General features: G+C 41.3%; 1 protein-coding gene across 2 annotated transcripts in view; it reads right to left on the reverse strand.

The window, feature by feature from the left end:
• LOC101862171 (solute carrier family 28 member 3) overlaps positions 1 to 8,652 on the reverse strand; it is a gene marked incomplete in the record, with an annotated part of 30,227 nt that extends 21,575 nt beyond the window's left edge. Inside the window, 3 exon segments of one of the 2 annotated variants that reach the window (XM_035968725.1) lie at positions 2,918 to 3,126; positions 4,156 to 4,432; positions 8,336 to 8,652. In XM_035968725.1, the coding sequence (XP_035824618.1) occupies positions 2,918 to 3,126; positions 4,156 to 4,290 (344 nt within the window). 2 annotated transcript variants of the gene reach the window in all.
• Between the last annotated feature and the right edge of the window lie 5,393 nt (positions 8,653 to 14,045).

Here is a 14,045-nt window from a genome sequence, read left to right on the forward strand (position 1 = left end):
GAGAGAGAGAGAGAGAGAGAGAGAGAGTGAGAGATTGTATTAGCGTACACATAATTCTTGTAACAAACGTAATATACAAATTAAAGACAGTATGAGGATATGGTTTGACTGTGACTGCCATGCAATATTTGCTATAACTTCTTCTAAAATAAATTATTTTAACGCAATAAAAAATATTATCCACCAATCTGCCAAGATAATAATATTGTAACCTTTTTTGATAAAATGTGGGTTGGCTCTCAGGGTTCGAATCCCGTCAGGGGCTCGATTTTGAATCCTTGGGAAAGGCACTTTACACGCATTTTCCTCACTTCTGTCAGGTGGGAATGGGTACCCAGCTATAGACAGTGAAAGATCTTGTCAGTTTGTTAGTGAAAGAGAGCTTAATCAACTGCTTGTACTGTATGCTTCCCAGGAAGCTGAGAATGTTTTTGGGTGTTTTATGGTCTGCTGGGGTAATAATAATACAGTGTAAAGAGCAAAGAGCTTGCTGTCGAGCGGGGATATGCATTATACAAATGTTATAATTTATGATTATGATTATGATTATGATCACGATTGTTATAATAATTATTATTATTATTATTATGACAATAATTATAATTATTATTATAAAGATTATGTATGTGTTCATAAACCAATGGTCCGTAGGACGAGCTGAAAAAAACCTAAACAGAAAGATGCACACTGTGCATCCTGACTGCGGGGTCGTCCTAGTCTCTAACACGAAGTCTTTGGACTGCCTATCAAAGATTGTAAGATCGTTTCCTGTCTTAGCCAGAAAGGGCTTTGTACAGGTAAAAGCCACCCCCCTCCTCCGCAAAGAAAGATAAATATACTTTTCCCCCCTCAGTTCAGCTAGCTTTGAACTGCTTCTTGGAAATTTCTTGAGGCGGACAGTGTAAATGATAGCCGATAGCTGTGTGCGCTTGACAAGCTGAAAATCTAATGCAACCCGGGGAAATGGGGTCTAAAAAAGAAAAGAAAAGGCTGAAGTTAGTTAAAAGCGGTGTCAACAGCCCATTGGAGGGGACACATGGCCAATAAGCAAGCACAGTCACTTTGACACTGGCACGTTTTCAATCACCTGTACACCGTATCAGAGGCAGCTGTCCGCCAGAGATGAAAAGACCTTTCTGTAAACTGTGGGCTCTTCGAGAAGTATAATGCAGCGTGGAAGCGCATGGCATTAAGAAGTTCATGGAACTGGCCACCAACTGATAGCAATGTGATAGGGTGCAGTGTTGGCTTAACACCACTTTCAACATAATAACAACATTTATAAAGGCGGCCGGGTATGTGAGTGTGTGTGTGGGGTGGGGTGGGGGGCTTTGATTGCGATCGTTTGCAGTAGGCCCAGACAAAGTGGGGGAACAACTTTGACAAACTGATGATAATTTAGTCAAATTTTAGCAAGCTTTTCTCGATCACTCCTTAGACACCGCCACCCAACCCCCTTAAAAAGGATACTAAAAAAAGAGAAGTATAAAAAGCAAACAAACGATAAAAAAACATTTCACGGCTTTCTTTTTTAAGTTTGAAAGGTTTTTATTTTTTACTTGTCTCTTATTTTTGTAGTTTTAAATCAAATAGCTAGTAGTTTGTTGGTGGGTTTTTTTAAACCTAGGTTTGGCATTAACCTCACCCCCTCTTCCAAAGACAGAGTTGCGATTCATTTCCATAGTTTTATTTATCATTGAACAATTTAAGTATTGCGTCTTTTGCAAGCCCAAAGCCGGGTCGCCCGTTCTAGACCCCAACGTGGAAAAGCCTACAGCTCAGTTGGTGTCATGCTGGACCATGCCAATTTCCACAAAAATGTTTCTGTTCTTGAGTTGTTTGGGAAGTCTCAACAGCTCGCCACCCGCTTGGTTCAGTATTATCGGGCATTTATGCTAAATTCTGAGGTGGCGCCCCTTGTGAAAAGACGTTATCGTGTTTGTAAGATTGACAAACGGATAGCGTGCGAGAAAGCGCCGGACTTAACCAATATAGAACTGACTGTATGCTGACTGATATCGGCCTCTCAAAAGTTTGTATTCATAAAGTCACTTCTTTCTGTGACACGCGCTGTTGTCTTTTAAAAGCACGTTGCACCTTTTGTAGTTTTTCATTTTCCCGTGGAATATGAAATCAACATTCAAAAGTCAGGTAGTCTACTAGAGGCATTTGTAAAAGAGAAACACATACACCGACAGACAAACAGACAGAAAGTCAAGTCACAACGCGATGTTTCTCGTGTTCCTCACACTAGTACAAACAGCCACGTAACATTTGCCGTGTCTTGCGGGGTGCAAAAAAGACTGAAAGCGGCACGGGAAAAGAAACACATGTAGATGGATTAAAAAAACACTGTAGCACTCTCCAACCGCCCTCGTAAAAATGTCGAATGGGGTTTAGTTGGTAACGTGATCAGTTGCACAGTTGTCATAATTGGTTTGAATCACCTACAAAACATTCTTCTGTAAGGATCGCTCGAGGGACGCCATGTTTGTGCACCAACTCTCCTTGGTCACAGTGGAGTTGGACGCTAAATCGGAGGTCCAAGTCTTAAACACTGACTCTGAGTAGTCTGATTTACATCTTTTTACAAGTCATAGGACCATGTTCTGCGTTCCTCTTGGTTTAAGTAAGGGGATAGTAGACAGGGTTTTCTCTTCTTTGTTATGTTGAAAGAGGTGTGTCGTACAATACAATACCATACAATGCAAACCATTACGGCGGAACTAAACAAACACAGAGGAATACAATAAAACATAAAGCCGAGCAATGTAACAACACATTGCAATAGAACAAAGTAAAGAACAATGCAACAACACCCAGGAAAGCACACTATCAAGATACAACAAACCGCATTGCAATATAGTGGAAAAGTACGGTATTAAAAAAATATACAGCTTGCAAATTTAAAACTCACTTGTAGGACAAGGAATATGCGAAGTAGATAAAGTAGGCGATGATCAGTATAATGTAGAACAAATTCCACAAGAGAGAAGAATTCTTCTCAATAAAGTCTGACAGCGCCGTTTGGATCCCGGCTGTGAATCTGGCACATGCGTTGTCCTCCTCATCGTCGTCATCCTCCAGATCTCTGTCCCTGCTTGAAGGGTCTCTTGTCGGTAGCCCCTGGAAATTAATCAAACGAAAATGGAAACCACCTAAGACGACCCCCCCCCAAGAAAAAAGCCAACCACAAGCAAGTCGAAAACCAAACGCAGAGCCTAACAAAAACTGCGTAAGTCTCTCAGTAATGAAATTAGCTTTATTATGGTACTATAGCACTCATGCACAGCGCAGTTATTGATTGATTCTGAGCTAGATCGCTCTGGTTTCTGAGTTAAAAATGTTCCCACTTCCAAATATTTCAAAACGGTAGAATCCTATAGCTCTACGCATTCTTTGGGAATAATGCAATTTGCTTGAAAATAACATAGTATATTGAAGCCATGGCAATTGTCAGGCCATGGGGTACGAATGTAGTCTAAGGCTTTGCATTTTGGTTTTCAACATTCCTTATGTCTGCAAAGAGTCAACTCTCGTTCACACATGAGGTCACCTGTTGATGAGCTCGGGCCCTACAACGAATCTGACTCTTGGATACAGCGTATTTATGGTTTCGGTAATACAAAATACAAGAAAAGAGAATTTGTTTTACGTTCATAAAGGAAAGAAAGAAAAAAGAGATAAGAATGAAGAGAACAATAATTATTTTATTGCCTCTGAGAATGTCTTTTTTTATTTTCGCCAGAATGAAATATACGTCGTTGCAAAATATGTGTGACACATATGACTTAATTTTGTTGACGTTGGAACCTAACGTCCTATTATACATATATCATGTCGAGGTAGATCATTTCGAAGGCACAGTTCTCATTGTCTCGCCAGTAGTACACTGGGAAGAGAGGTTCTAGTAAGGATGACAAGATATCCATCCTACCCACCCCCAACAGTCAAACACTAACACAGACACCCTGACCAAGTTTGTAACTTGTTCCGTCACAGAGGACGGAATACTACTATACATACGACAACTTAAAACACTATAGAACATGTCTGAGTGACCAGGGGTTGAGTATGAACTCATATGTTCATGACTGTTTGCATACAGCATTTCGATCGGTCTAGCAGTCGAACGCCACTACACCAGACACTCACCTTTTCATCCCCCAACTCTTTCATAAACCCGTCGTTATCATAAGCATTCAGTTCAAGGTCATTTTTAAAGTCGCCGGAAGCTGACTCCTCCGGGTCGGCAGATTGTATGTTCTTGATCCGTCGAAGTTCCGCCATTTTCTCAGAAAATGTGACGTACCTCACAGACTTTGAGGGGAAAAGGTGTCCTCACGATGGACTGGTTCTGGGGTAGTTAAGCCTTGATTCACGTTCCTGGCATATTCTGTGATTTCTTTTATTCCGTCAATTCACTGACGAACTGTGAGCAAGAGAAAAGAGTTTTGATAAATATTGATACAATGAAAAGTTAAAACCCACCATTGCAAACGTCCTAAACGTATCATATTTTATCACAGTTCTATCGAGACAAAGGCATGAACTACAAATAGTGTACAGGTAATTTAAAAGCAAAAAGTGTGGAAAAATGTCAGTTTTCAAAAAGAAAATGTTCTAGTAATATACATTTGTAGTTCAGAATATGAGACAAATCATGCCGCGTGAAGACAAATTCGGGGATAATTTTTTTTATTAAGTGTATTACACGTGAACGCACACACATAATATTACATATACAGACAAACAAACAAAAACAAACAAACAAACAAACAAACAAACGAACGAATAAACAAATACACAAGCAAACAAACAAACACGCTCATGTGATATCTATAACGAACTTGATATTTAGAAGACGAGAACGGACATGGCAACTAATTTAATTATGACGTAACCAATTGGCTTTGATTCAGTTCACCAATAGCGGAGGCCACCGTGAACACTGATGGACGGTACTAATTAAGTAACAGCGGAGTCTTTAAGTTTAAATGTTCCGAATGACCGAATGTTAGGAAGAAAAGGGCGATTGGACGTTGTTGTCTACTCAGGGTAATATGTAGAAGATGGCGAGCCAGTTTAGTTGGGGCACGGTATCGCTCTGTTGTTTACTGTCATAGCAAAAATCTACAAAACCTCATCAAATCCATCTTGTCTTTGATAAAACGAATATATTTTATTAAAAAATTCATTCATTTCTTTTCGATCTTGGGGTTTATTTCATGCAAGTAGGTTACATGGGAACAAAGTTATAGGGAACTTTGTGTATGTGTGTGTGTGTGTGTGTGTGTGTGTGTGTGTGTGTGTGTGTGTGCGTGCGTGCGTGCGTGTGTGTGTGTGTGTGTGTGTGTGTGCGTGTGTGGGTGTGTGTGTGTGAGTGGGTGTGTGTGTGTGTGTGTGTGTGTGTGTGTGTGTGTGTGTGTACACGGAAATAGAAAGGGGGCAAGAGGTACCGAAAACGTTTTTATTTTTAATGGCTAAGACACCACATTATAGTATTGTTCGTTAACTCGTCCAGGCCAGCGAATCGTAACATAATCACGTAGCACTAAACCTTGAATTACTATGAACTACTCACGTTAAACAGAAAACCTGACATCGGCCACATGATCAGTTTACTGCTGAACATACGCCATTTCCAGCTATACACAGGCCTACGTTAGAGCTTCTGTGTTTGTGTGTCATGTGTGTGTGTCATGAACCGCACCAATTTACACACCTGGTCCCGTCTCGTCGCACCAGTCCGCCTTCGCCCCCCCCCCCCCCCCTTCCCCGACCGCACTCCCTCACATCCCCACATCGACAACACGAAGTACAGGGAACTCGTTGAGCGAGGGGTTGCTACTAGGCCTAACCGCTACCAAAGTAACCATCTTTGGCTGAATAATTTAATTTGAGTCGTTTGGGTGATGTTTGCTCTAAGCTCACACTGACAAGACAATAAATATGAAATGCAGATTTGTGCATATTTTAAAACTTGTTGCAATTGTTCGCCAACAGTATGTTTGTGCTGTAAATATAATCAAATTGAATGTAGCAACATAATATGCAAAGACTAATCAGTACCCATTCTGCCCGGACGGACAGACGCGCGAAACGACACTGCATGAGTCTGCACGTGGGGTGTCTGCTTCTGAAGACATTAATTTAATACGGGACAGAGCTATGATGCGTCTTTCTATTTCGAGTCGTATCAAAACATACTCGGTGCTGACGCAAACAAAACATCGCACATGGTATTTTAACTCTGTTTCAACCCTGGCTTGTGCTCACATTGTCAGTGTTGCTAAACAAGATGCCACATTTTTTTCCAGGTTCCACGCACAGGCCTAGACTGAGTTAAAAACTTTGCTTAACACGTATCATGCAGAGCGGAGTTTTGAAGTGTACGCGACTCTCGCTGTCTCCAGCTGTTACCAACCAGAACAGGGAAAGAAACAAAAGGCGCATGGTACATTTTGAGACGGATACAACACCTTATTGGATTCTGTATTGATAAAAAAGTAATCCCCCCCGCCCCCACCTCCCCCCCCCTAAAAGAATAAAAAAAGAAAGCACAAAACAAAACGAAACAAAACAAAACTCTCCTCTCTAGAGAAACAGTAACCAACACCTCCAGCTTTCCATCATATTCAGAAGGCCCTCTCAAAGCTTTGAGACCATGATCATGAATGCATCCCACGTTTCACAACAGAGACAGTATCTGCCTTTTCTCCCATCTCTGCGCTTAGAACAATGAATCACCAGGCCTAAGACAAATTCTTTGTGTGCGGTGTATTTGCTGAGCATAGGCCGCGGTGACAATTAGCGCTGAACGCAAGCCAGTGAATCCACGCACTAAAAAAAACTCACACCATGCGACGCCCTGAAATGAAATAGCGGAATCAAATTACCGCACATGCCAATGTATTTTTGTTGGTCTCTCTGGAGGTTGCGAAAGCTCGTAAACTGTGAACAGGCACATGATGGGTAGCGGTACTGTCTGGAAAGTTATTCAATGCTACATTAATTTGGTTTGCTTGTGTGGAAGAAGCAAGTTAGCTTTAACTGTAAAAGTAATAATTTAACCCCACCGACATGTGCGATATCTTTTAGTTGCTGCATAATTGATGTTTTCGGATAGACATAGATACGATCTCAGCTGATAGCAGAGGTCTCAAGGTCTCAACCGTTCAATGCCCTTTTTTCTTGAGAGTGGGGGGGTAGGACAGTGCATCTCCTTCAAAGCGGACTTTTCTGTAATACGTTGAATACATTAACTATATGACTTTGAACTCATGTCAAACTTTTATTTTAAAAAATCAAACAGCGGTTCTTAGAGAAAATTAGTTTTATATATTTTTTCTTGACATTCGCTGAAAACACAGTGTGTGAGACGACATCTGTCGCGGGATGTAGTAGCCTTCTCCATGCCCATTCGCCATGAGGACGACCACTCGTTGCTTTCACTCGTCTTGCAGAAACGATGGGAATTGTATGGTGTAGTTTAAACATCTCTCTAAACGATGTAATATAATCGAAAAAGAACGACCTCCGATTTCAGCGTCCTATTTCGACACAACCGAACATAAATTGGCGGAGAGCCCTAAAAGCTTCCGAAGTAACATAAGTTCGAGAACACTAGGCCAGGAATCGAACCAGGTTCAAAAGCGCCGTAATCCAGCAAAATGACAGCTGACTAGTCAGTTCATCCCCAGTTGCTGCAATGTTACAGTGGAGTAACGAACACTTTTGCTGAATGAAGCGCGCCCTTTGGCTTTTCTAGCACGTGGGCGCTGGTTATTATTGGTTCCAGCTCTGATGTTCGACTTAAATTGAATCATAATTAAGCACAAAAAAGTAATTTTGAATTTTATCATAGGTTTTAGTGTCAGGCATGTTATACCATTGCAGATCCTGCACTTCAGACGGTTTGTAAAACTCCAGATGGCAGCCGCAGCGCCAGAGCACGAGCATTCCCTTTGATCAACCCAAGAGGGATACACACTGTTGCAGAGTGCTACACTCAAATCCGTCTTTGCACACGAGTAAAGGCACAGATGTCACCGGGTTATTGAGGGGGGGGGGGGGTAAAAAAACCTCGAACCAAAACCAAACCATAACAAAATGAAGATAGAAACAATCACACACACACACAAACAAAAACAAAACCAAAGAAAGTTAGCGTGCACCGAATGCGACGTTCTCCAAACTTTTTCTTGCGAGTCTAACACTTACTTGTAAGGCCCTGGGCGCTCTTTCGACTCATATATTAACATGCAAACGAGACATAAGCATTCTTCAGAGAAACACACACAAAAACGGCTGCAGAGGCTTTTGGTCTACCCACTTTTTGTTGCTGGTTCCCAGGTCACGATGAAAGTAGTTATGACCCGAAGACCCCAAACACCAGCAGGGTAAGGTGGGTAGGTTTAGGGAAGCCGTGACGAAGCCAAGGCAATTCGACACACATGATTGCCATCGCCTGTACGTGATGGTGGATGTGACACAGCATTGTGCGGTTGGGTTGTCTGTCGTTGCGCTTTTCATAGCCATGGCTACGACCCCGGTCTGTGTTGGCTGTTTACAGTTTACGTCACAGAGGACGCGCGCAGAGATCATTTCTCAATTCTTGATGGTATGCTGGTTTTCAGGCACTTTAAAAAAGAAGAATAACTTCCGTATTCATACAAATTTTTTAATTCTATTTTTTAAAATAATCTGAAGCTTAAAGGCATGTGTATCTCAGCACTCATTACTAAATAGTTAATGATCATTGTACTATCATATTATACCGTGCTACACACAATCTCGCTTGTGGTCGTATGTAACGACAGGACTTCGTATGAAATAATGGCCAGACTCAAATAGAATAACAGTAACGATTTGCGTTGTGAATATACGTATAGTATGAATAGGTTTTTAGTAAACATTACCAAACCAGGGTGCCGTCAGATGTTCATCTACCATGACTAAAAGAACAGTATGCATATGAATAGTCGCCGGTTAGACATTCTTAACTATTACTTCCCTCACTAGGATTTAATATCGAATGGACGAAACCTAGCTGCCAGAGTAGAGACAATGGTACAAAAAAACCCCAAACCCAAAACAAAAACAAACAAAAAAAACCCCACCCTGAACGGTTGCATGCGTTTCTGCCTAATAAGTCGCCTCTAAATTTCCAACGCTACATCTTTGGAATTTTCTACAACGAATACTGTCCTCCTTCTTTCCTATCCAAAGTTCTTACAGACAACTTAATGCTATCACTTAGTTCTTTCTCAAGTACCTCATGACTGTCAAGAGTGTCTGCAGACCTCGGCTTGTAAGACCCCGGTAATCTTACTGATACCTTCCTGACGCATTCACATTTTTATAACAATGAATCATTACCATATCAAGAGAAAATATTATGGGCATTAAACAGACAGAAAGGAGCCATCGGTGTATTACACGACAGTTTAAAAGGGTGTGTGTACAATAAGCCGAAGCTTTGCTCTGACACGCGCATATTAACACATCGCTTGATATTAGATCTAACTGTTTACATGTCGTCATATTCAAATGAAACATGCATGAAAAATAGATGCGTGTAACCAAACGCACATATCACAGAAAACAGAGCACGCGCTTCCGTATTGCTGCATTGAAGTTGAAGCAATTGAAGAAGACAAAAATCAATGGTTGTCAAACGGAAACGGGGAATTATGTTTTTGACACGACTTCTTTCACTCCCTTTCCCATGTTTCTCATTTTCTTTTCTCACGATTTCTCTCTCCTTCTCTCTCTTTCCCTCTTTTCCCTTCTCTCCGCCCCCCCCCCTCTCTCTCTCTCTCTCTCTCTCTCTCTCTCTCTCTCTCTCTCTCTCTCTCTCTCTCTCTCTCTGACACCTTGTCTTTTTCTTTTCCTTTTCTCTTCCTCTCACAACAAGTCAAGACAGATCCAGACAGACATTTTGCCAAACAGACAGACGAACAGGCAGACAGACAGACAGGCGGACAGACAAACAGGCGTACAGATAGACAGAGGGACAGGCACAGACAGACCTACAGACAGGAGGACAGACGGGGTTGATATACGGCGCAAGATGATAGGATCACTAGGCCACTGGGACAGACAAGACACTGCAGTTTGCACAGTAGAATGCTGTTATCAATCTTTTCAACAGCAGAACTCAAGAAAGCCTTATTCCGCATACCATTCTTCGAGACAGTCGGCCTTTTCAGCTTCGAGGTACGACAGTTACCTCTGCATCATAATAATATGCCTCTTCCTTGTTTAAATCCAACCACTGCTGGCAAATACAGACTTGTGTACGTGTAGAACCAGTTTCCTCGAGAAGAAGGATGCACATGATATTCAGTTTTCTCCTCTTTGTCTAGTTACGGCCGTTTTGAAATGCGTCGTCATTTTGGCTACCCTAAAGCAGACAGCACAGGACCGAAACTTTGCGAATATCATTTGAGAGGGAGACAGTTCAATGTCTTATGTCCCTATCGACGCAATTAAAACTATTTGGGAGGAAGGCTCAGTTGACTCTGTTTGTGCCCACCGGGGCTGAGAGAATTCTTCCCAATAGACAAAGTGTATTTATTTTCTTCCTCGAGGGGATCAAAACCGGAATAATTTTATTTATATCCTCTTTTTGCACAATAATAATAATAATAGATATCATTTGTATAGCGCATATCCCCGCTCAGCAGCAGGCTCTATGCACTTTACACTATATTATTACCCCAGCAGACCATAGAACACTCCGAAACATTCTCAGCTTCCCGGGAAGCATACAGTTCGAGCAGCCGATTAAGCGCTCAAACACTAACAAACTGACAAGATCTTTCGCTGTCTATAGCCGGGTACCCATTCCCACCTGGGTGAAGTGAGGAAAATTCGTGTAAAGTGCCTTTCTCAAGGACACAACGTCGGGCCCTTGACGGGATTCGAACCCACGACCTTACGGTTGCGAGTCCGAGAGCCTAACCATTAGGCCACCGACGCCACCATAATAATGCATGTATCTGCCCGGGCGCGTTTATGGATGTAGGTGGATATTATTGGCCTCTATCAAGTAAAATTCGGAGTCTGGCTACACTTGTAAGAAAATACATATGAACACTGGAACATACATTTTGCCATAATGCTCTCTTTGTGCCAGCTTAGAGAACGCAAAAAAGGAGATATGACAAGCATAGTGCCGTTTTCATGACACACTTAAACGTCAGAAGAGATTCACTACTGATTTTGTTATCTGACGTGATAACAACTACAACACCAAAAAGAATCCGGGAGTCCCCCAGATTTCAATGAAGGTCTTAAGTAGCGTGTACCTTTGTTCGATAGGTCGTGTTGATGCAAACGGATCAGGTCAAATTAAAAAAGGTAGAGTGAGCTTGCTCAAAGTGCGAACAAATTAAGGAAAAAGAAACTTTGACGTTTGCCTTTAAACTACCTTGATTATCCAGAAATGATTCAACTTCCCGAAGAGTCAAGCACATTGTTAGATCTATATAATAATAATTTACATTGGACACAAAAATAAACTGGCCTGTGATTTTTAGAGCACTAGATTTAGATTCTAGTTCTGTAAGAATGCCACTTATGAGCTCTTTGCCCTCCATCTGCACAGGGGACAAGGTAAATCGCATTTCAAACTATCAATATTCTTGTAAAAACAAACTCGAGAGTTTTTTGTTTTTTTTCAAATAGAAACCAATAAAGTCCAACGGTTTTGACTAATCTACAAGTGTGCCCATCGTCTTAATGCCAAATCTGAGCCAGTCATTCTTCAGTCGAGACAATCCATTGAATAAACACGTGCGTGTTAAAGGGGGCGGAGGTGGGGGTGGGGGACTCGGGTAATGGGCTCACCCCAAGCTGGCGGCGGGAATACAAGCATTTCACTCACTGGCCCTCTAGCACAGTCACAACCCTACCGCTAGTGAGGCGCCCCTCAAACGCCACAGTCTCCCCAGCGTAAAGAATAAATTGGTGGTGGGGGGGGGGGGGGGGGGGTTCATTACTCTGTGGCGTGTCTTCTTCCCAGTTTTGTCGAGCACCGATCTATCCGTCCGGTCTCCGGCCGAGCGAAAAGGAGATCACTGTGACTCCATAATGTGTAGATCTAGGTCATCTTGAAATAACGTAAACACTGGTTTCTGGTAAGTAGAAAATCTCACTAATAACACACTTCTGCACAGCACAGTATGGGGGCTGTTCAGGAAAGAGGGAGGCTGGCCCCTCTCCTCCCAAGAATAAAATAAAATAAAGTTAAATCCAATTCAAACAGTAGAATGGAAAAAGGTGGAGTAGGTGCATGACGGAACGTTGTTCATATTAAAAAAAAAATAATACGTACACGAGCAAGCCATTTACAGAGGAGGGTTTATTTAAAAAAAAAAAAATAGACTGAAGAGGGCGTTCCCGCTGTCAGCCTGATAAATTCAACCTAAGAGGACCCGAGTTACGAATTGGTGTACATGGGCTGGATATAACAGTGTTATCTCTTGTACTAGTTGTAGCCCCCTAGCATAAAAAAGGGATCTTTAAGGCTTAAGAAAGCATAAGACTTTTCTACAGGCCTTCCCCCCTCTGGGTTAGCTATTTAATAGTTCAATGTGTACAGTACACAACTGGGCGTGGTATTTGGCATCGTTTGTTGCATAGCAAGCTGATTGTTATGTCCGTGCACACTGCCAATCGAATTCAAATGAATTGAGTCGGGGCTAGCTAAAGTTTCCTCCATGGAGAAACAAAAGCTACCATTTTGGCTCAATACAACCGATTTAACGCGCGACCTTGAAAAAGAAACCCGTTTAATTTTTAAGGCCAGAGTCGGATTTTGTCGAATTCGATCGAACTGAGCAAAAAAGATAGCTTTTGCCCTATCCATGAAGGAAAAATCTGATAAGAATTAACTGAATTCGATCGGCAGTGTGTACTCAGTATCATCTTGCAAAATATCAGAGTCTAATCGACTTACTGCACATTGCCCATTAATTAAAATTGGTTTATTTGATACAGTCTCCTTCATGGACGGGCAAAAGCTACCTTCTTGGCACAATTCGACCGAATCCTGCAAAATCAAAACATGTTTGTTTTGAATTCGAATCAAAATGGTTGTATAATTCAGGTAAGAACAGCCAATCACAGGGCTTGTAGCCTACGAGTCAGATGGCATTGCTAAATTAAGGTCAGATCTTTTGTTTGCGAGCGGAATGCGATAATAGACAAAGTTTATTGGAGAAGCTGCTAGAAAGCTATCGAATTTCCCCAACTTTGTGGGATTCAAGAGCTTCTGAACACAGCAACCACGATTTGCAACAGTCGGCACTTGGATCCATATTATCATCGAGCGAAATGGCTGTGACGTGAACGACAAGTTCTGTTCAAAGCATACAGCTTATAAATAATTGTTTGGTTTTAGTTCAAAGTTTTCTTTTAGTTGTCTTCCGGGTCAAAAATTTATGAAGCAAACCAGGGTTCTATTACTATTAGTAATGTGCAATGAAGCCGCTATTAAAGGTCAGGTACAATCCTAGTGACAATGAGCACCCAATATGAACTCGCTGTCCTGGCACACATCGACGTCGATCACAAGCATAGCTTTTGAAGCTTTTCCTTTTCATTCGATCATTCATTTATTTAAGCGTACAATCGTTTAGAAAAGGAACAGACCACTATTCGGTAAATTGTAATGTGGGTGATAGATAGATAGATAGATAGATAGATAGATAGATAGATAGATAGATAGATAGATAGATAGATAGATAGATAGATAGATAGATAGGTGAAAGCAAAATGTCCAATGACGTCCGTGGCTCTGAACATTCACATTCCACATTCATTTAGTTATACCACGAGAGAAGAGCAAACAGAGTAGCACGTTGCAAGGTTGTAAAACATGAACGTTAAGGAACGATAAATTAATATTTTGCGTCCTTGTAATTTTGGAATGGAGTATGATACGTATGAGACCGATGACATATTATTATTATTATTATTATTATTATTATTATTATTATTATTATTATTATTATTATTATTATTATTATTATTAT

This window comes from Aplysia californica, unplaced genomic scaffold (genome assembly GCF_000002075.1).
Source record: "Aplysia californica isolate F4 #8 unplaced genomic scaffold, AplCal3.0 scaffold00078, whole genome shotgun sequence".
In the NCBI taxonomy this organism is placed as follows: Eukaryota; Metazoa; Mollusca; class Gastropoda; order Aplysiida; family Aplysiidae; genus Aplysia; species Aplysia californica.